A 24,779-nucleotide genomic window follows, 5' to 3' on the forward strand; every position below is an offset into this window, starting at 1 on the left:
TTGGCATGCAGCAACAAATTCCAGAACCTCCGACGTGTTTGGGAGATTGGCATAAAAAAAAGAGTTGATGCCCAATGGAATTATTCCGACTGGAGAGACTTCGCAAAAGAGATGTGTCGTCATTGGAGGAATTGACGACAACACATCTTAAACGAACCAGTCATACATGGTGCTAGACCAACTCAACAATATATGGTATGGTTTAGGTCGGTTACAACGCAATAATTTGTGTCTGAGCCAATGCATTTGATTGATCCATGTCAACTAGCTTCGTCATCATACGCCAACAACAAGTCCCCGTCGAACACCAATGTCAAACCACCCAAACCCAACAACCAACCTCACACCATCACCCTACCACATACACCCAACAACCAAACACCCAACTTCGCAACCCATTCATGCCAAACACCCAACCTCGCAATCCATTCATGTCACCCACCCAACCTCAAAACCAAGAATCAAACCCTACCCACCAACAATCATACGCAACCACCACAATAGTCTATAGTCCAGATGATTCATATGATTCACTTTATCGTAGCCCCCCACCAATGACCACTCAAACATCCCATCACCACAACACCTAACCATTGTTTAACTATAGTACACCTAGGAACCATTGTTTCGTTTCCAAAACAATTCAATGTCTCAATTCGGGCAACTATACCGTCCACAATTCAACCAACCACATTGACCCAACTACGACAACATTGACACTGAACTACATTACGGAAGCGCTGTTGGACAGAGCCCCCCTCCCCCGGGGCTATTGGGAACAAATGATGACACGTCTATCAAATACCGCTGAAACTTCCACCGTACCTTCACATCAGCCATCATTGGATCAGGTCAGCACACAAAGACCCCAAACACCTCAGGAAAATCGTGGGAGACCTTGAAGACAAACTAACGCGCCTGGATGTGGAACAGAGGAACATTTTGATCGGGTCAGTCATTGAATTTTTGGTCAATTCCATGTAACTTTTATTATAACATAAATAAATAAAAATTGCAATATCCTATTTAATTATTTGTTAAATAAACCATAAAAAATTTATAAAAAAAAAATCTTAAGGTGTATGCGCCAGATGAATTGGCGCATACACCAATGGACATGCACATGCGCCATGGTTGCTGGCGCCTCCATGCAATGCTTTGAAAGCATGCGACAACACCAATGGCGCCTCCTCTTTCTGTTAAATGGACGCGTCAGTTGATCTGGTGCATTTGTTTGGAAAGGTGGTTATTCCGGTAATTTTTTTGAAAAATTGATTATTTCAGAAATTAATTTGAAAAATATGATGGTTTTAAAAGAAAATTGTCTCTTTTCAATACATGTAATTTTTTTAATGAAATTTATATAAATATTATTTTTCTAAAATAATTAATTAATAAATATTAATAATTTATTTATATTAATATATTACAAAAATATATATTATAAATGTTAAATCAGTTTAGTTCATATTCATCTAATTTAAACTAATATATACTAATTAACTTGTGACATATTTAAAGATAAGTTAAAAATATTTTTGAAATTTTCTCAATTAATATTGCTTTTATTACAAAAACTAAAATATATATTCTTAATTTAATATATTATTTTTATTAAAATAATTTATAAAATATATTTATTAATTAATACTCCGGTTTCAAAATAATGATCGAATTATATAAAATTATTTGTTTCAAATCACGTTTAGTTTTAATATAATTGTAATATTTATTTTCCAATTACATTATTTAATTAATATCATCAATTTATTATTTTTTCACTCAATATTTATGATTATTTAAATACATCAATAATAAATAACAGTAGTTTAATAAAAAATATTATTTTTTCTTTTATTTATTATAATTTTTATAATTTATGTGAAATGACCAAATATAATAATTATTTTATAAAATTTAAAATAAAATAAAATAAATAATTGTATAATAAGATCTCAAATTGTTGTGAATTAAATAAATAAATATATGATAGTTATCCCTAAGCTTGAGATTCCTTAAATAAAACATTGATATTGCTATATTTTCCTATCTGACAATCACTCCATTTTCCCTACAATCTTCTACTTTCATCAAATTTTCAATCAAAAATGGGTATCCCTCACTTTCTTGCTATTCCATACCCAATTCCAGGTCATGTGAACCCCCTTATGCAATTATCTCATCTCCTCTCCAAACATGGCTGCAAGATCACTTTCCTCAACACAGACTACATCCACAAAAGAACCAACAACAATATTTCCATTTCTGACAAAAACAACCTTAAAAATGAACCAACAACAATAAACTTTGTGACACTTCCAGATGGTTTGGAACCTGAAGATGATAGAAGTGACCACAAGAAGGTTATTTTCTCAATAAAAAGAAACATGCCTTTGATGCTTCCAAAGGTGATAGAAGAAGTGAATGATTTGGATGTTGAGAATAAGATTTCTTGTATTATTGCTACTTTTAATATGGGATGGGCTTTGGAAGTTGGGGTCAATTTGGGAATTAAAGGTGTTCTTCTTTGGACTGCTTCTGCTACTTCTTTGGCTTGTTGTTATAGAATTCCTCAACTCATTCATAATGGAACTATTGATTCTCAAGGTATCAATTTTTTACTCGAGGCACTAATTCACTTTGGTTTGTGCTATCTTTGTACTTCTGTTTCTGTTTTTGCACATCTTGTATTTGCATTGCAGTTGTAGTTGTGATCATTGCGGTTAATGGTTTTAAATTGCAGTTGTAGTTGTGATCATTACGGTTAATGCAATGTGTATTATGGCCGTTGTGGTGTGAATTTTGGTTGAGAAGAGTTTGAAATACACCTTTAAAAATATTTAATGTTAAGATTTTTCGTAAGTAAATTGAGTTTTAGGATTCTAAATTTTAAGCTTTGACCGAAAATATTTGAAGAAACCAGGAAAGTTGTCTGATACATGATACAGTTTCTAATGTTGAAGGAGTCGTGATTTCAAAACACATGGCAATTGCGGTCAGATGTGGATTTGGAGATTATCGCATCAATGTGAGGTCTTTTATAATTTCCTTTTGTCACTGCAGGATTTCCAACAAAAGCACAAGAAATTCAGCTCTCCCCAAATATGCCTATGATGAACACTACAAACTTTCCATGGAGAGCCCATGACAAAATCTTATTCGATCATATTGTACAAGAGATGTCAACCGTAGAGCTAGGACATTGGTGGCTTTGCAACACAACTCATAATCTAGAGCATGCAACATTTTCCATCTCACCAAAGATTCTATCAATTGGTCCATTAATGTCAAATGAAATCAACAATAGTTCATTCTGGCAAGAAGACACAACATGTTTAGATTGGCTAGATCAACATCCACCTCAATCCGTCATATATGTTTCCTTCGGTAGTTTGGCGGTTATGGACCAAAACCAATTTAATGAACTCGCTTTAGGACTTGATCTCGTGAACAAGCCTTTTCTTTGGATTGTTCGTCCGAGTAATGACAACAAGGTAAACTATGTATATCCGGATGAATTTGTTGGAACTAAAGGGAAGATTGTTGGTTGGGGACCGCAGAAGAAAATATTGAACCATCCGTCTGTAGCGTGTTTCGTTAGTCATTGTGGTTGGAATTCTACTATAGAAGGTGTTTATTGCGGTGTACCTTTCTTGTGTTGGCCATTTTCCGGCGATCAATTTGTTAACAAGTCATATATTTGTGATGTGTGGAAGGTTGGAGTTGAACTAAACAAAGATGAAAATGGTTTAACGTCAAGAGAAGAGATAAAGGAGAAGGTGGAAGAATTGCTTGGAGATCAAGGAATACAAGAAAGATCCTTGAAGCTTAAGAAATTGACATTGGATAACATAGTAGAAGAAGGTCACTCTTCAAAGAATCTCAAAAACTTCATCAATTGGGCTAAGTAATAATAATTTAGTAATTGTGTTGGTTATTGTTGTAACATTGGATTTTGTCTATGTTTTATTTCATTTCTTTTTTAGCATACACTAGAAGAACATTTTCATGACACTTCATTTGGATTCTAGTTCTAGTTGTAGTGATAACATAGTGTTTGCAAAATGAAGAAATAATGCACATGAAGAAGCCTTAGAAAGCAACATGTTGTTTTCCCTTGTCTCCAATGGCATTGGGAAAAGTCTATGTTGTAAAGATAAGGGAGAGTCCAGCCATTGTTGCCAAGTCCATTTGAGAAATAAGATAAGACTCATAATCTTAGGTCAAACTATTTATCTTCTAGACAACATATTTTTTTAGAATATTTAAAATACGTGGAAATAGAAATCAGTTTTTCTAAATCAAAAATTCAAAAGTCTTCTGTTTCACAAGTCTTAACAAATTTATTTACATAAAAACTTCATGTGCCACAGCATAAGCTTTGACAAAAAGAATTCAATTTGTAATGCTAGTTGTGTTTGTGTTTATTCCACACTACTATCATGTGCCTATGCTAGGAATGGAAATATTAAGGTGCCATAATCAACTTAAATAACTTTGTAGTGAAGATTACAATGCACATGAACAGATGAGTTCATTTATTTCTGAACCTTGCTAAGGCAATGTCAAGTAAATGACAATAAAATTAACAATGCTAGTGAAAATTTAAATTTTCTTATCATTTGTTTCATTGACTATGTCTACTGAATTGGAATTAAATTATTGTCTCAACCACACTTGATAGTCTGATCCTTTGTCAACAAACTTCTGCCAGCTCCCTTCCAAACGGTTTTCCTTCGATGGATTCCAATCAAACTGACCAAGCTTCATAACTAGTGCATCGCCAACTTGAGCTACGTAGCCTTCATTGTTTGCATGGTATATCTTGATAGAGCTTCGACAATGGATCCCTGCCCGTCTTCGTGCCTCAATCAACTCGGTTATTACATCGTGGATGCCAAAATCGTAGAAATGGTCATAAAATATAACAGGCTGCACAAAATTGAAACGCAAAAAAGAAAGTGAAATATGAAACTTATGCATCAAGAGTGTATTAGAAGTTAATGTATTCAAAGCTTACAGTTCCGGGATGAGTCAAGATATATGCATATCCCTGCATGAGCTTATCTCGTGGGAACGGCCAGTGACCCTGAAAATAAAATGAAGTGTTGAATCCATTTTCTTCATTCTCTAAGCAAGACAAGGTTGTATTGAAATTTAAATCTAGTAACAGTATATGCAATAATGGCATGGATCAAAACTATTGAGGGACAAGGACCAAGACTTCAGAATCCGTGCAAAGAATAGGAATGAAAATTCAAGCCACAAGTTATTGCAATATTGATGAAGAAACAATGAAGTCTATGATTATTGAATTAAGAATCTAGGATTATGATTAATAACTTAGGCTAAGTAGGTTTTCCTAGTCAATTATATAGGTGAAATTTCGATCTTGTGATAAATTGAATACAACTTTTAACTATGTCAAAACAGTTTGACTTTAATTTATCTTTTATTACCGAAACAGCTAATACATAAGACTTATGTTATAAACATTTAATTAAGTTGTTTAATCAAACAGATTCTAAAGACTGACATGTTTTTAAATTTTGATTTGTTAGACACGTCTTTGACAGTATCTAAAGCATGCGCTTATACAAAGTGATATTCATCTGGTATAAATTCCACGTAATCATCGGTGTTGATATTTAATGCATCATATTTTGACAGAAAGAAACAGATTGCATACTTGTGTAGACCCTGTATCATGGTTCTCTAGGAACGTGACAGCACGAGAAGGCCACCATCCCATAACTCCTGTTGGTTTCCCTTGATGATCTATCATTCTCCAATATTCATTGTGCAGAGCGGAATGAAGAATCCCCTAGGAAAGTGTTAGCAACAGAATAACAATCTTTAGAATGCAGCAAGCAAGATCATATTAACACATTTTTTATGTTTTAACTCCCCTATCTTCAACTCATGGCATAAAATTAATCAAAACTTATGAAAAGAGAGTTGCAAAATAAGAAAAACAAGCAGTCAAATTGATGCTGGATTAGACATCACCAGGAAACTTCATTAATGTCTCGTAAAAGTACCTTCGTAGTTATATCAAATGCAGATGAAGTACCACCAGTTGCATTGATCCAATTAACTATCCGTTGCCGATGAGCATCTATTTATAAATGTTAGAACTAGCATGTCAGACAAAAGTATAGAAAATGGATATGCTGGAAACATTTGATTTTTTATCAGTAGAAACAAAATATAATAAAAAGCAATTAAGCAGACAATATCAGACTGTGATGTGGACACATACATATCACTATAATATTTCAGAAAGGTAAACAAAATGTTCAGACTATAGCATTATTATGTTAAAAATGTATTGCAGTAAATAAATAGTTGTTGCTATATTGGAATAGTCATATGCAATGTAGTTTCTAAAGGATACCAAGGTTTGCCAATCTAGTAGTTCTAACTATGATTATTCTAAAGCTGAAACTGTGTCATATCCTATGATATCAGATGTGTCTACTGACAACAGCTCAAATAACGTTTTGGTACCAAGTGGTGGGCTGCCAGTTACAAATGTTTGCTGGATTCCTTCTTTCCCCTCCCCACTTTTTATGGTTTTTGCTATGGCCAATTCGGACAGAGCAAATAACTACTAACCTATGAAGTACAAACACTAACACAGACACGACACTTGCATGTCGGCACCAAAAATAATTTGAGAAAATAGAAGTAATTGAATGTAACTACTTGGGTTGCTAGTGATACCTAAGACTCCCACTGATATGTGCACTACTACGATTTCTATTCATTTTGAAAACTGCTTCACAAAATTATTGCAAATGTCATCAAAGTTATGACAAATGAGATTTAAACCGACACATGTAGTTACATTCAATTACTTCCACAAGTTATAGGGTTTGAGTATTTTAGGTCCATAGTACAAAACATGGAGAAATAGAAGATGCAAGTCATCGAATTCAAGCAGGGTGGTTGAAATAGAGAAGGGCCTTGAGTCTTTTATGCAACGCAAAAGTACCGCTCAAGCTAAAGGGAAAATGTTATTGTACAACATTAAGACTGGCACCAGAATAAAATAAGCATAGCAAAGATGTTGATGTTGCATTAGATGTATGGTAAGACTAGACGGGATATGATTAGAAATGACAACATTAGAGAGAGGGTTAGGGTAATATCTGTAGTAGAAAAGATTGCGGAAACTCGGCTTAGGTGTTTGGGGGTGTAGAGAAGACCTGTAAACTTGGTCATAGGAATGATAAATTAGATAGAAGGTAGTCAAATCATTAGAGGCGGCAGAAACTAGATAGAACGTAGTCAAATCTATGAAAACTATAAGAGAAACTATTAGAACAAAAGCTCTAGAGATTAATAAGTTGATAAAATATGATATATGATAGAACATTATGAATTCATTTGATCCATGTAGTTAATCCACTTAGTAGGATAAGACTTGGTTGTTGTTATTGTTGTAAATTTGAACTGTCCTCTCTGTACTTAAAATTTGAATGATCCTTCTCAATAACTATCTTGTCCCATTAATTTAAATTCAACGTACATCACATTATTAGCCAGAAACATTTAAAAAAGTGAACTTATCAATTTTACTTGTGTGCATATAGTATTGGGAAATCAGCATCTACACTATAAATTTGAACACAACTCAAACTTTACTTTCCTCAATACACTAAGGGTAAATAATAACAAGTGTATATTTGGATGGGCGGTGAGTTTGGCAAAATCACTTAAACACCATGATTTTCTTGAAGCTCTAAAGTGTGGTTTTTTTGTCAAAATCGTGGTGACTGGCCGTGATTCTGTCAATCACATCGTCAATCCAAACATGCAGAGTAAATAATAACCTTGGTTGTAGCACAAACTTCCTTGTTCATAAGCTAAACTGTCCCAATATTCTCCAATGGAAAATGCAGGATTTGATGCTTCAATATATTCTTTAACATACGAGCCAGAGAAGCCCCTGTGGGCAGCAGATAAGAAGTTACCAAATTTTACATTAGAATTAGCTATGGAACAAAAACAACAAGAATATCTTCCAACGTTCCACATGATTAAATTCGAAACTAAATATCCATGGCATGCAAACATAGATCACTAAAACACTTTAGATGCTAGGCTCTTTTTAACATATTATCCATATGTTTGGAAAAGAATCACACCCACTCAATAACATTGATATGAGATATGAAGACAAGGCTTCTCTATTAACAATTTCATTATTTAGCTTCGACATTATCAGAGTGCAACTTAAATTTATGAAAATTTTCTTTTAAGCTAGTTCCCTTAAAGACTAATACTCCAGAGAAAAGTCTTCTTTTCTTCTTCTAAGAGTATGCTGACAATTTTGCAAGCTATTTTAGCATTTTCCAAGCTTAAGTGTTAAGTAAAGGACCAAACAATGGTTTTACGACTTTAACATGCCAACTCACCTGAATGACCATTCGTTTTACGGTAAAAAATAAATAAATAAATTATCATAAGCCTCCCCCCAAATATACTTTAGCATGAAAAATATTACTTTACAAAGTCAAGCCGCCATCCATCAAACCCTATATCATTGCGAAGCCAGTTCAACCATTCCTTGATATCTTTCCGCACAAAATCTTGAGAGTGGTCAACATTTGGTGCAGCATGGAAAATATCCCCTACATATACCAATAAAAAAAAGTCTAGATAAGGAAAAACCCAAAATCATCAATGTCATAGGTAATAAAACACTGTATTTTTCCATACTGTGGAAAAGGGTGGCACATTTATGCCTTCCAACTCGGGCGAACATTACACGGGTTAAGGAACTAAGACTTGGAAAGTGTTCATTGAAAAGTGCAGTATTTAATGCATGGGTAACTTTAAAAAAAATACCCCTTCTAATGAATACTTTCTACTTTGGATTCCATAACTAATGCCCTCAGCATTTACTTCCATTAAATTGGGATTTTATTCATTTGAAAAGACAGGAACAGCCTCAAAAAGCCTCCAATGTAATTACTTATCAAAAGAACAAGATTGGAATAGTATGTCTTGCTATGTATATATAAATATACCACTTGAAGGATTTCCACGCCCCTGAAAATTTGGATCATCACACACAATTGCTTCAGGTCCCCATGCTAGCTTGCCACCGAAAATGTTCCAAACACCATTTGGACTCTGAAACAAGTAAAAATTGTTTTTCTCGTTTTCTATGATAGACATTTAATAGCACACGTTTAACTTATCTACTAGTATAAGTTTTGTGAGACTGCTTGTGAGAAATTATAAGTACAGCTTATGACATTTTTTTACAAGCTTTTTTCAACTTACTTTCACAAGTTTCCTAAAATACCTTATACAGCTTATAGCATATACAAAAACAATTTTACTTTATTTTATCATTTGCTATAGAAATAGCTTATGTAAGCTTATACATAAGCGCTTATATTGATAAGCACTTGTGCAATAAACTGCAAATAAGTTGTTTATCCAATCAGATCCAAAAACGATACTATGAATCCATGATCAAAGCAATTATAGGATAACCAGCACCTCTAAATACATGCTGCCATAATTAACAAAATTCTATTTTCAGCATAATTTCCAACACCCCTTATGTCAGGCCCAATAGGTCTGGAGCATGGTTGATGCAGGAAACCCAATGGCGGACCAAAGACAGGATATGATATCATCTTAGGTTTTGAACTGGACCTAACTCATACTTACAAAATTGGCTTGTAAGGTGAGGATTGTTCAACCCTTATAAGCACTACAAATGTCATATCTCTAAGCAATATGAGACTAACCCGCCCTACACCCAGCAAAATGAAGGTGCTAGAAAAGCGGAGGTTGCAACGTAGGTAGCCTTAATTTTCTGCAATTAATAGGGCTAGAGTAAACTACATAGAGACAAAATTTCCAACACTCTGCCAACGACCATAATATCCTCAAAGCTTAAACCCTTAATCAATGGCCGAAGAACAGATGTTATCAGCTTTCACAAAAAATAAATTTCTGACAAAACGGTTTACCTGTTTATGTGCACATCGATGATTAAGTACAACATCTCCCAAGACCTATTTACATAGGAAACATCTTACAAAAATTAGAACCATACCAAACATAAAAGTTAAAACATAGTAAAATAATATGTATGCATAAGAAGTCAAACAGTAAGAAGAGACGTATAACAATTTGTCCCATAGAAATAGTTTAACTATTTAAATTCATTTATGCAACAGGAAAATTGATTAAAAAAAGTGTAATCGCTTACATACAAATGAAATCAAGTAAAATTATCATAACGAATTCTTTGCAGCACTATACACTAACTGAAATGGTTGCTGTGTTTTTACACAAAAGAAAAAGGTGCTTAACTACTCTCTTTAAGTCTCATAAAATAAAGCTTTGAATACTTCTAATTCTTCCTACCACCTAATATTTTAAAATAATGACTTCAACTAATTCCATGATTATTCAGATCAGTTTCCTTATTAGTGATTCAAACCACATAATTTAACAAAGAAGTTCTTATTCACAAACGAAATGTAAATTTATGCTTTGTATTATTTAAGAAAAAATATAGTTACTTTTGGATGTCGCATAGCCATTAAGTTTGAGATTATTGTAAAATTTGAGGAAAATAATCGCTCGAAAAACGTCTTCAGATATTCATTTTTTATGTCATTACCAGCACAACATACCAGCAGATCTTGAGAATGCAATTCCTCTATACAATGTTTAAGTTCTTCCATAGAACCATAGGATGAATTCAAGTTGTAAAGATCAGAAGGCATGTAACCTGCATATAGTGTATATTGTCATAAATGCATACCACAGTTCAATCATATATTAGTTCATAAAATAAACTTTTTTAGCATTAAATTGAAGAAGATTCTGAGGAAGAAAATTAAAAACACCACTATATCAGCTGTCTTGTGAAGAGAAAGCTTGTGAAAACATTTATCCTTAAATTATTGTGAGAAGTTTAATCTTGCACTTAGTTTCAAATAGAACTTATTCAACGCATGAAACCATGGTAGTCAAAATCGCGATCCCACTCGTAGGATTGTACGATTTTGCAATCTTGATGGGCTTGGGTGATTCTGGGAAGGCAAAAAATCGTATTTAGGTGGGAACGGTGGGATCGGCGTTCCTCCCGTTGCAGTTCTAAAACTTTTGAAATAGGACTTTTTTGGCTGTAACCTGTGCAGCATTTATTTCTCACACTTCATATCTACTTTCAATACAATCAGATTCTTTGTATTCGATATTCATTTCTGGTACATTAAAGTTTTTGAAGTTCAAATATACCTAACACCCCTTGTCACTCTTTTTATTTTTATTCATAACACTAGAATTTTTTAATATGAATTTTTATTTTTATTTTTATTTTTAATTTTATGCTTTGATTTGATTTTTTTTACTAAATTATGTTTTTATATGAATATATATGCAATATATGAGTTTGCGAAATTGATAGGATCTTACGATCCGTGTTACGATACTCCGAATTACGTTTTTGTGACCTCTCTTCGATCCCACGTACGATCTTGATTTCGACTACCTTGCATGATACTGTCATTTTTCAGCAATTAACAGATCCATGCTTATTTTAGATTATGCATATTATTTATACCCTTTTTTCAAAAAGTTGCCATAAAATAATACTCCCTCCATCTCGTAATAAATATCTTATTTGAACTCTGCGTGATTCTTAAGAAAATAATTAAATGTGTTGATTTTAATGATAAAATTAGTACTCCCTCCGTCCCACAATGAGTAACTCAGTTGACAATTTCACACAGATTAAGAAAAAGGAATAAATGAGAGAGAATGATATTTTTACTAAAGTACCATTATCATGTACTGGGAATGATGAAAGTAATATTAATTAGATGGTAAAATTGAAAAATATGCATTGAAAATTAAAATGAATCATTCATTTTGGGACACTCTTTTATTACAAATAGGTCACTCATTGTGGAACGGATGGAGTATCATTTACTAAAATACCCTTATTTATTATAGTTAGTGGAGTTGTTGAAATGAATGAAAGTTAATAAATACGGGTGAAGTAGTGGAAAAAAATAATAAATGTTGTATTGTATTTTAAAATGACATTTATTTTGAGACAAAAAATATACAAATGAGACACTTTTTATGAGACAGAGGGAGTAAAATACAAATTGAAAATTCTTTGGATATTCACTTAGATGAAATGAAAATATCAACCAGTTCAGTGGCATAAGCAAATACTATAAGGTAGCCATACCATGCATTACTTAGAACATGGCTAGAATATAATTACTGCAAAGGAATTAGTTCAGAAAATAAAATAAAATAAAACATAAATTAAGTGGGGAAAGTCTAAGAGAATCTGAGACTAAACTTTTAACAAACCATGTGAAACTCAAAAATTATCTTTTAATACTGAGAGCTGAAATATATGTAACCCAAAGCATCAAATTGAAGATACAACAACATTGGATCAGTCACCCTCATTGAAATTCTGTTGTGACAAACTGTAACAACATGCAACTAACAGCAGATAACAGGATTGCTAGCTAGCACACAGCCAACACTCCAATAACAATGCAACAGTAACCAAAGTTTCTTAACAGTGACAGAATAAGCACTGATACTATATGCATCCTAGAAAGAAGAAAGCATGTCTGTCAAACCTTGAGGGGCAACGGATTCTGTTGGTGGCGGCAGCCACACTGCAGTCACCCCGCATTTAGATAAATCAGCAGCTTTAGATGCCATCTCCTGGTACCAGTGCCTTCTCCAACTCTCCCAGTTAAATCCTTGAAACTTGAGAAAAATAAAATTCAATAAAGTTAATTTTTATTTATTTTTCTCTCCCTTTTGATTGTACCATGCTTATATATGCATTAGACAATGCATATGACAAATACTTGTAATATCCAAAGTTAACGAGCACCAATAGACATAATCATGCAGATAAATAATGTGTTAGTGTTTGAGGCATTTTTAGTGAGGAGAGAAAGATAAATAATGTGTTAGTGTTTGAGGCATTTTTAGTGAGGAGAGAAAGAGAGAATAAGGAAATAAGAATTGTATTATTAAATTGAATTATAATACTCAATTACAAAATATATACATCTAAGTGACTTGAATACTAAGTAAAATAACAAACTAAATAACAAACCTTAAATCCTAATTAACTTGTTTGGGCCACACAACTCAACTTGGATTATATCTAATATCTCAACATACCTCCATATAATTCAAGTTGTCGAAACACACTAATCATTGTCGATCTGAACTATTTCTAATTTCTTCAACTGGAATATCTTCGACTTCGACATCATTAATTGCTTCGTCGAAATCATAGCTTATCAATGGCTTGTCAATTGCATTACTAGAATTCCAATCCCAGGCAGAATTTTCATCAATCACAATATCTCGACTAATCATAATCTTCTGATTAATTGGATTGAACAGCATGTATGCTCTAGTCTTATAATATCCTACCAGAATCATAGGTTCACTCTTGTCATCAAGCTCCATTCTTCTTGCATCAGGAACATGCTTGTAACACATAGAGCCAAACACCTTCAGATGACTCACTGATGGTCGTCTGCCACTCCACGATTCTTCAGGAACCTTGTTCTTCAACTTCTTGGTAGGACACCTGTTCAGTATATAAACAGCAGTCAAAACAACTTCACCCTATATGGATTTTGGCAAAGTCTTCTGCTTCAGCATGCATCTCGCCATGTCCAACATGATCTTGTTTCTTCTTTCTGCTATGCCATTATGTTGAGTATAAGGAGCAGTTACCTCATGATCAACACCATATTCTGCACATAATGCTTCAAATATCTTAGATGTGTATTCGCCACCTCCATCTGTTCGCAGAACCTTGATCTTCTTTTCACTCTGATTTTCGACAAACATCTTGAATCTCTTAAAGATTTCGAATACTTTGTTCTTTCTCTTGATCACATAGATCCACAGCTTTCGAAACAAAATACTTGTTTCCACCAATGTTATGCTCTTCAAAAGGACCACATACGTCTGAATGTACAACTTCGAGTATGCAGGAGGATCTCATTGGCATAGTCGAAATGAAAGACTTCATGGACTGCTTTTCGACTAGACAACCTTCACAGAGTTTGTCGGGCATCTCAAGACTTGGTATACCAGTTACCATATCTTGAGTGATCAGTTGATTGAGCGACCTAAAATTCAGATGGCCAGACCTCAGATGCCACAACCAACTATTTTTGTGGTCTACAACTGTTTTCACACATTGTACCTCAGTCGAACTGATCATGGTCTTAAATGTTCTATTCTTCGACAGAGGAGATTTCAAGACCAAGTTATTCTGAATGTCGAAAAGTTCTAGGGCTCCATCTTTCATAACCACTGGGAATCCCTTTTCGACCAGTTATCCAACACTTAGCATATTGCACTTCATTCCAGGGACATAGAGTACATCTTTGATCAAGGCTTTCGCTCCATTACTCCTATGAATAACTATGTTGTTAGTACCTTCAGCTTGCAACGAGCTATTATCAGCAAGTTTGACCTTGCTCTTCTTCGACTCGTCGAAATCTACTAACCATACTTTTCGACCAGTCATGTGATTCGAGCAGCCTAAGTCGAGGAACCAGATCTTGGATTCGACATGGTCATCAACTGCAGCCATGACCACCATATCATCAGAATCATCTCAATCTTGGCGTGCAAGGTTCGCTCCTTCGTGTCTTTCCTGTACCAACAATGCTTGGCCGAGTGATCCCACCTTTCACAGTTATAGCACTGCACGCCTTTTTTCTCTTTGTCTTTCTGATAGGAATTTCCTTCTCCTCTTTTCGAGAATTCAGAAGCTCTATCATCGACCTTATGCTTGTGAGGATTCGACCAAGACTTCTTACCCTGAGTCTTGTCGATTTTGCCTTTGAACTTGTTGGAACCACCATTCTTCTTCCTTGACTGAGTCTGTAGTGCCTGTATCGATTCTTGAACTCCTTTCCTTTCGACAATCCTAATCTCATGTTCCTCCAACAAACCAACCAAATCTTTCAGTTTTAGGGTTTCAAGATTGTTGGATTCTTGAATAGCTACAATAACGTGATCAAAGTGAGAGGTCAACGTACGCATTACCTTCTCAACTATCATCTTATCAGTTAGGGTTTCACCACAACCCTTCATGAGAAGAACAAGTTTCTACACCTTCGACACATAGCCTGCAATCTTTTCGTCTTCTCCCATCGACAACAATTCATTTTGTCGTCGCAAAGTTTGCAACTTTACAACCTTGACTTTCTCGCCTCCTTCATAGTACTTGACAAGAATATCCCATGCCTCCTTCGCCGATTCAGTATGAGCGATTCTATCAAAATTAGCCGCATCAACCGCCGATTGGATGTAAAACGCCGTCTTGCAATCATTCTTCTCGGCATCCTTGTGAGCGGTTCTCTGTGCCTCGGTTGCATCTTCACCAACCGCAGGAACACCATTGGTAACCACTTCTAGGGTTTCATGAAAGTCAAATAGAGATTGCATTTGTTTTCTCCATCGAAGCCAATTCTTGTCATCAAGAGTTGGAAGGGAGTTTGGTAAATTTCCGTTACCATTCATTGTTGCAACGATTGATCAACAACAACCCACGATTCCGGAAACACGATCTCTGACGTGTGATTCTTGAAAACACGATCAAGAATCTAACTGGAACTCTAGATATCAATTAGTGTTTGAAACACATTTAGTGAGGAGAGAAAGAGAAAATAAGAAAATAAGAATTGTATTATTGTATTGAATTATAATACTAAATTAAAATGTCTATTTATATACACATAAGTGACTTGAATACTAAGTCTCAGAATTTGGGTTTGGCCTACCTCATCCCTACAAAACCGGTTGGTAGAGTGAGGAGGTTGGTAGAGTGAGGATTGCCCCCACTTATAAACACAACACAGGTCATATCTCTAAGCAATGTGGGACTAAATCCACCCCTTCAAAGCCAATACAATGAAGGTGTTGGGGCTGCAATTAAGCCAAGCCAAAGTGTCGCAATTAAGGCGACTTGGGGCACACCGCAATTAAGGCGAAAAGTCCAACTCACACCCTCACGCTTGGGCCTCAAAGAGCCCGAAGCGTGGACGATGCGGGAAACCCAACAATAGATCTAGGATATGCTCTGATACTATCTCAGAATTTGGGTTGGGCCTAACTCATTCCTACAAAACCGGTTGGTAGAGTGAGGATTATCCCCACTTATAAACACAATACAGGCCATATCTCTAAACAATGTGGGACTAAATCCACCCCTTCAAAACCAACACAATGAAGGTGTTGGGGCTGCAATTAAGGTAAGCAAAAGTGTCGCAATTAAGGCAACTAGGGACAGACCGCAATTAAGGCGGAAAGTCCAACACTAAGTAAAATAACAAACTAAGTAACAAACTCTAAACCCTAACTAGCTTTGGATTTGGGCCACACGATCCAACTTGGATTATATCTAATATCTCAACACAATGCATGTCTTACCATGAAACACTACTTTATGAAATGAATGGTAAATTAGTTTAAAGCATTGATAAAAATAGGATATAGGGCACAAGCTCTAAATGCTTCATGTTTCTGCTGCACATTACAGCATTTGAATGTGTGTGTATCAATTCAAAATATGATTATTGCATAATCTTACACATTTTTTTATAATCACAGAAATATTTTGTTTCTAGTCCGGGAAGAACATGATAAAGAACATATATAACCCACAAAGATCATAAGATTGGAACCTCCAAAGATGGAATGGCACACAATTCACCAAGAATTTGGTCAAATGAGAAAACCATCAACATGATTTTCTTGATTGAAACTGCAAGCCCAAATTTCAAACTACAAGATCCTATTAGAAGCATAACTTGAAAAACCAATATGAAGCAGTGCTTCAAACATTATGCAACAGTCATACTTTGGACCACTAGAACAACAATTATATCAAAAGTAGCACAAAGAACATTTAACAAACTCGGACACATGAGTTCAGAAGCAGCCCAGGCATCATATTAATGTCAACCAATTCCGCCAATGAGTGATGACATCTCGTGCGCTTAGAAAGTAAACTACAAGCAAAAGGCATATTCATGAATAGCATTTAGTGTTCAAAATAAGAAGTTAGAATTTTCACCTACAGGTCAAGGAATATACCCAACCATTTAACAGAAGGGATCGCCAAGCTATAAATGTTTCAAAATATTAAGCAAAAAATACAATGTAAACATAAGCTGGTCCAAGAATAGTTAAATTGAATAACCACGAGAGTTGCATAATAAAAGGGGGAGAAAACTACATTCTATTGAATCACCAGATTTAAGCAACTCAACATGCATTTGGAGCTTATACAATGTAAAAACACATGATCGGTCAAATTATTGGGTTGGTAAATACTAACCACAATCTCTCGGCCTGTTCCTGTTCCTGGCTCTGCATTTGTGTCATGTTTACATGGGAGAGGTGAACCACATTAACAAAATAAATCTTCCAAAAGAAATTTTAAAATTTCATTTCAAAAATGCAGACACGTGACCTAGTATTTTTTGTTCAGGGGCTCTCTCTGACTTCTTTCGAAGAGCACGTTCCAATGCCTTCCTCTTTCTCTCAATTGTTTCTCTTTCAAAAACATGTTCAATTAAATGATCCCCTTCCTTTGGCTTTTCTCGAGCAATAGACCATACTTCATCGGCTTTAGGCAACTCCAAGGATTTGAACTTTGATGCCAATGCTTCAGCTACATCAGTTTTTTTTGGTGGAAATTTGGGAATGACAGCCTTAATCCTTCTTGCCATCCACTGAGGTATATCTCTACGAGGACCGTCACTCAGTAGTTTCCATTTTTGTGAATCAACATCGGTCAAAAGGTCTATCCTCCCACCATTAACAACATATATTGAACCTTCATCCTCTTCATCTAGTTTTCTTTCTTTCATAAGCAGTGATTCAACCATTTCAGCTCTCTGTCTCCACATCTTCAAAGCATCTTCTGATGTCATTAATGACCTCTGCAGTGCTTCACATCTTCTGAGGTAGGCATTATCTTTACTAAGGACAACTTCTTTGGAAGCATCAATAGTAGCCTTTATATTTTTCAAGTCAGTTTTAAAAGCCTTGGAAATTGCCTTCGTCTTGTCCGCCACATCTTTTCTCACTTTCTCCATTAATGACTTCATCTCCTCTTCTTTCTGTAGAATGGTTTTCTTGCTTAACTCTTGAAGATCAAGCAAAGCTTTCTCTGCATCAATGGCTCTTTGTTCAAATGCCTTCATCTGTTGTCTGGTGTGCTCCAATTCTATGTTCAGTCTAGCAACCTCATTTCTTGCAACCGTCAACTGAGATTCTATATCATTTAGCATTCCTTGTAACTTGATATTTTCTACCTGGACAGAGGCAATTTCTGTAAATGGAGAAGTACCGTCTATAAATGTTTCCATGGTCTCTTTTGCATGTTCGCCTGCTTCCTCTGCCACCGCAAGAGCCCTTTCTATAGCATATTTTGAGTTCTCTATGATGGATGATATTGTACCCTCAGTTGCATCCTTAATTTGCTTTTCAATCAGATGAGCTGCTTCAGCAGCAGTGGTTTCAGCAGATGAAATTCTGAGTTGAGCATCTTCTAGTATATGAGAAGTTGCCTGCTGGAAAGCAACCTCCGCTAACTTTTCAACCTGCACTGCAAGATCAACAGCATCTTGTTTGGCAAGGACCAGCTTAGATTGCAGAGAGAACTTCTCTTCAACGGATTCCTCCAGATTTTTCTCGAAAAAAGATTTGGCAGACTCAAGCTCAGATATAGCTACTTCTTTGTCATGTACAATGGCAGCAATGTATTCCTGGTTTTTGGCCTCAGAACGTGCAAGTTCTTCAAGCAATTGATCTCTCTCTTTCTCTATAGCCTCTTGTCTGTCTTGTGCCTCTGAAAGAGCTTTCTTGGCTGTCGTTAATTCATCTTCTATTCCCAGAACTTCATTTTTCCCTGAATAACCCTCTTGATCATCAACTACATCGGTAAACATTTGATCATCATTCTGTCACAGAAATAGAAGAAAATATAGGTCACTAGCCCATTATTACAAATAATAACTTTTGTCATTTGTGTCTACTCAATATTTCATTATTCAAAGATATGAAACTCGGTTTGTCACCTTTCTGTAGCTCAGATATTCAAAATGGCGTTGAGCCAAAAAAAAGTATTATTGAGAATGATGCAAACATCTAAATACACTTTTAATAGAGAACTAGAATTGATTGTAAGAACTGGACAGGTGTGTCTAGATATTTAGAGGTAAAAACGGAAAGTTGATAAGATAATCTTAGTTAAAATATATACAGTTTAGGAAAAATTAGTACCTATTTGATTTGAGAAAATGTATTCAATTTTCATTTTCTACTTTCACTTTTAATTGCAAAAATATCAGTTTCTTTCCAGTTTTCAAAAGCATGTAAAGGAAACAGTGAAAAAATTGTTTTCGACATTTCTATTCAAATATCTAAAAAGGAAAAGGTAAAAAAATAAAGTGTTTTAACCATCTTTGTACAAATCATTAGAAACAAGAAATAAAGTGAATTTATGTGTAGCTCAAAGTGAAGACAGGAAATATTTTCTCAACAAAATGTCCTAAACTACTCAAAAATTTAATAGTATTCAAAGAGCAGTTAATGAGTAACTACTCAATGGCTCATGTGGTCAATGTGAATCGTTCCTAGACTAGAAAGATTTTCCCTAAAAACTGCTTTTATGTGATTGTTAGACTTAAACTTTACATACTTGGCCCCACATTTGGAGTGTGATCACCAGGAAATTAGGATAGACCAGCTATGGAGGACTGTTGTATATACTGATAGTTATGAATGTGTATTGATTTAAGTAATCACCCAAAATGGTTTTTAATCCTTGGTGATAAATGTTATAAACTTTCTTGAATCGTGCCAAATGAAATTCCTAAGGGATTGTTAAAAGTAAACAGCTAAACACAGTCCTTATGAAGAGTGTCTGTGGATTTTTATTTGGCTAGTTCCAAAGAGAAAAAGGATATAACTTTGATTAAACTTCCTATCATTATATTGTTCCATAACCTTGTTAAATCTTCTCCGTGTTAATAAACATCCGATAAAAAAAATTCTTAGATATAAAACAAAAGCTTCCACTTCAATATTTGTTCAAGGACCACTCCATTCATTCTAAGAAATGTACACAGGGAAGTCCTTACATTGTGTGAAAAAACTGTGTGTACTGATTTGAAGATCCTCTTGTCAGCAAAGGAAAATTTTCTGCAATAAGATAAACACAGAAGATTAAGGGGGTGTTCTTAAGAACTTATTTGGAATTACTTCATGATATAAGCACCTGCAAAAGTGTTCAAAAATAACTTATGACATACTTACGAGCTATTTTCAACTTATTTAATAGGATCGGCAAGATAGCTTATATAAACAGTTCATAAGAAACTTATCCCACATCCCCTATTTGACTCCCATCCACCCCCAAGTTCTGCATTTATATAAAAACCAAATATTGAGAATGCAAATAGCTTTTCAACGTACATATCCAAACGCAAATAGTTTATTAAACTTGAGCATTTATCACTTCAATTTCTTCTTACTAAACAAGCTAATTGAGTTGTTAACTCAATCTTGAGAGAAAAATTATAAACATATGTTAATAAAGTTATCCCAAGGTTTGAACCCTATAACTCCTGCTTGAAACTCCGTCGATTTTTCTTAGATCACAAACTGGGCTACCTACTTCGAACAAACGTATGAAGTGGAAAAATGGTTGATGTTATTCTTCAAAATACAACATAAAGTTCAATTATGCCAAGCACACCTGTTTCTTCTCGACAAAGTTGAAGTTATTCCACGGACAAAAGGGTGCCTCGGAACAAATGGATACCGCTTTAAAACTCCCAAAGCTGCTGCATCAGGCAACACAACAGCTCCCATTTTATGCCTGTAAAATGTAATTACACAATCATTCATGTACCATCTTACGGTATTCTATCAGCATGGTAAATATAGATGCACGTTGGATTGACGGTAAATTTGGCAGAATCGCATTGAACCATATTGATTTTAACAAAAGCTATTTTCGGAGCTTCTAAAAATCATGCTGACACTGCAATTTAATCAAATTCACTGTGAATCCAACTTTCATTAAATAATAACATTAAAAGCCGAACGCGGCATGCTTAGGGTCTATTTGGATTAGCTTATTTGAATTTATCTAATAGTATAAGTTTTGTGACACTATTTGGAGGACTTTATCAAAATAGCTTATAGCTTATGACATTTTTCATAAATTTTTTGAACTTATTTTTGTAAATTCTTAAGATAACTAATGAAAACCACTATTAGCAAAATCAATTTAAATTCATTTTGTCATTTGTTGTAAAAATAGCTTTTGTGAAACTATCATAAGCAATTATTTTAATAAGCACTTGTGTTACTCCTTTTTTCTTTTTCCCGGATCTCCTTAACTTTCTATATATGACATCAACAATTATCAACAAAGATAATCCTAAAAATGAAAATTGAAAGGAAAAAAAATTGATAATTAGTATACGAAAACAAGGATTACACTAACTGATTCATACTATAAATTTATAAATTAGTTGAACGGCACTGTTAATAGAGTGATCTGTAATGAAATGCAACTTCCAAATTAAAAAATAAGTAAAAATGATAAACGAGTTTGGAGAATTTTTCTTACCTTGTTTGAAGTATGCGAGTCTAAGCTTTTCCTACTGATCTCGATTTTGCTTAAATTTGGAAAGAGTGAAGTGGTTACATTTGAGATCAATGTTGAATTGGAATTTTGAAATGCCGGGAAGAGGTTAGAATCAAGGACGGTGCTGCAATGGCGCGGATACGGAGAGGTTTCAACGGCCGGAAAGATGAATCACGGAAAGTGTAAGAGGATGAAAGTAAAAAGGGGAAAAAGAGAGTGTAGAATCACGTTTGAAGAGTCAAAGTTGGAGCTGAAAGCGATTAGAAAGCGATTAAAAAGCGAGAACTAAAGAAAAATCGCTTTTAGGAGAAGTCTTTTTCTGCGGGGGATTTTTTTTTAAAGTAAAAATGCTTTACAACTTCATTATCATTGGTGAGTCACTTATTGTGACCTTCTCACTCGGTTGGCTTTTGTTAGAGGGGAAGAGAGATTATTTTAAATTGTTTATTTTTGGTTTAATGTCTTTTTAGGGAGAAGAGATGGGGAGTTTAATAGCAATGTTATTATTACCCCATTTTATATGTCAATATATTGTTAATCGTATTTATATATGAATAGTATTTTTTAATAAAAAATATATTTTATAAACAGCGATAGGATTTTATGAATAGCATTTATAATTTAATTAATAAAATATAAATAATTAGTTAATAAAGTGATAAAACTGATTAATAAACACATAATTATTTAAAATAATTTTTAATGTAAAATAAAATTGATTAATAAAATATAAAAAGTTGATTAATAAAATGATAAAAGTGGTTAATAGATATTTAAATATTAAAAATATATTTTTATAATAAAACAAAGTTGATTAATAAAATATATAATATTAGTTAATAAAAATATAAAATTGATTAATCATATTAATTTTAAAAATAATAATAATAGTTTTATATATTTTTATAAAAAAATATTTATTATTATAATATTTTAAATATATGTAACTCTAGCCGGTAGATCCATTAAAATATAAAATTATGTAAATTAAAAACAAAGGCACATGTAGATGTAGCATGAGAGAAAATTTAATGATAAAAAATTAAAAAAAGTATTGTTTGTGGTGTAGATGTACCTTTATAGAAATATCATTATGGGGAGTTTAATACCTAGTCACATGTCTTTATTTGGGTACTTAAGATGGATATCACATTTATTTATTCCTATTTATTAATTTTAATACTTAATAACCACTCTTAAATATGGTAAAATAGATTGGATCGGTCGAATCTTCTATTCTTAATGAGTCGAACTTAGGTTTCCGATCCACCCTTTTATTTTGATAGTTTTATTGTTTTTATGGGCTTTAACGGGCGCCGACATAAATAAGACAAATATAATTTTTTGTATTTTAAGTACTCCCTCCGTTCCTTTTTAAGTGTCATTTTTTGACTTTTTACACATACCAAGGAAGCTAATCATTATTATTACTTTTCAAACAATAATTCTTCTTTTACCTATAATACCCTTAATTATTTATTACATTCACTTTATTTTTTCTCTCTCTGCAATTATTATCTAGGGGTAATTTTGACAAAATTGCAATTAATACTACCTTGAACTTTGCAAGTGACAATTAAAAAGAAACAAATTTTTTATAAGAAAGTGACACTTATAAAGGAACGGAGGGAGTATTTGTTTTGGAGTTTGAAGGGATTGGATATTTGAAAAAAAGGGAATCAATTAGTAAAAAGAATTGGTGGATTTATATGGAGAAGAATTAGGGGGTTTCATTTTATTCATTAAAAAAACCCTTTTTATTTGTTTATTTGCAAGGACTATCTAGAAGGCAGCGTAATGTTCACCAAGAGTAAGTGGATAATGTTTGTCGCCCAAAGCATGGCTCTAGTCACCTTTTACTTTCAATGTTCGCTCATTTATCGTAACGGACGTCCCTCATTTGACGAAATCATCCATTTAATGGGTTACTCACCCACTTGCGATAATGTGGAACGTGACATGTCCATACAGTAACGGCTTGAAAGGCAGACAAATATGAGGGACACGTTCCTAAGAAGAATAAGGAAATACCCACTCATTTCCCATGTTCTTTAGAGATATGATTGTTATTACTTTGAGTTTGGGATCCCCGCCCAAAATGACTTATATAAATATCTCAATCCTAAGGTTGAGAGGACATTCAATTTTACTCGTAAATGTAACACCCTTCTACCCAAACGACATATTTAAAGAATTTATCAGAGTACAACATGTAGAAGAGTTTACATTTCATCCAACTTAACACTCATCACTTTACAACATAAAAATATTTCATTTATCTTAATAAAACTTCGCAGCGGACAAAAACACAATTAACGATTTATATAAATGTTTCAACAAAACATATCAATAATTTAGTCTTCATACACAACTTAAATAATAATATAATCTCTATTGAATCCCATAACCCCGGTGTCACATGACCAGAGCATTGACTCGACTCTGTAGAATAACTCTACACTTATTCTTCACCTCAACAAAAGCTACTCCTCATTATCTACACATTGCTCATCATAGATGAACATAAACACATGCAGAAGGGGTGAGAATTACATTATTAAATAATAATATAACGACCGAAATATAAACATAAATATATTTCACATATACCAACACAATTCATCATAATCATCATAATCCATAACCTCATGAACATCAACAACACAACACATCAAATGCAATGCACACACCCATGCATGACTCAACACGACTCGGTATACCCATTTTGTGACCAACTACAGGATCACTACTCCCAGATTCATCACCATAGAATCCGAGTTCCCCGTAAGGAACCAAGCCTATCAACAAGCCCGGAGTCAACAACATCATTGGAACTCAGTCCGTTCATCACTAGGCATCGGCCTTTCATGAATGCATGCACACCAAGCATGCATCATAATCAACATAGCAACAACAGCATCATATAGTCATGTTATCATCATCATTAACACATTCTATCATAAAGACATATCACATCATGACACATAATCAAACACCGCATTATCACACCCTAATAATATCTATATCCCTCAAAGCAACGGGAAATGAT

The 24,779-nt window shown here is 34.0% G+C and overlaps 2 protein-coding genes across 2 annotated transcripts; one reads left to right on the top strand and one right to left on the bottom strand.

The window, feature by feature from the left end:
• Nucleotides 1–2,006: 2,006 nt before the first annotated feature.
• On the top strand, nucleotides 2,007–4,014 carry LOC127128625 (UDP-glycosyltransferase 83A1). The gene is made up of 2 exons (XM_051057991.1): nucleotides 2,007–2,607; nucleotides 3,064–4,014. The coding sequence occupies exons 1-2, from the start codon at nucleotides 2,109–2,111 to the stop codon at nucleotides 3,909–3,911; spliced, it is 1,347 nt and encodes a 448-aa protein (XP_050913948.1). The 5' UTR covers nucleotides 2,007–2,108; the 3' UTR covers nucleotides 3,912–4,014.
• Nucleotides 4,015–4,468: 454 nt separating this feature from the next.
• On the bottom strand, nucleotides 4,469–22,157 carry LOC127128624 (uncharacterized). Its single transcript, XM_051057990.1, has 15 exons — nucleotides 21,713–22,157; nucleotides 20,831–20,953; nucleotides 20,214–20,274; nucleotides 17,537–19,031; nucleotides 17,402–17,433; nucleotides 12,651–12,783; nucleotides 10,671–10,768; nucleotides 9,999–10,043; nucleotides 9,039–9,144; nucleotides 8,513–8,639; nucleotides 7,839–7,954; nucleotides 6,042–6,118; nucleotides 5,690–5,824; nucleotides 5,021–5,089; nucleotides 4,469–4,932 (listed from the first exon to the last, which is right to left on the bottom strand). The coding sequence occupies exons 2-15, from the start codon at nucleotides 20,944–20,946 to the stop codon at nucleotides 4,660–4,662; spliced, it is 2,883 nt and encodes a 960-aa protein (XP_050913947.1). The 5' UTR covers nucleotides 20,947–20,953; nucleotides 21,713–22,157; the 3' UTR covers nucleotides 4,469–4,659.
• Between the last annotated feature and the right edge of the window lie 2,622 nt (nucleotides 22,158–24,779).

The sequence above is a fragment of the Lathyrus oleraceus genome, chromosome 3 (genome assembly GCF_024323335.1).
Source record: "Lathyrus oleraceus cultivar Zhongwan6 chromosome 3, CAAS_Psat_ZW6_1.0, whole genome shotgun sequence".
Classification (NCBI taxonomy): Eukaryota; Viridiplantae; Streptophyta; class Magnoliopsida; order Fabales; family Fabaceae; genus Lathyrus; species Lathyrus oleraceus.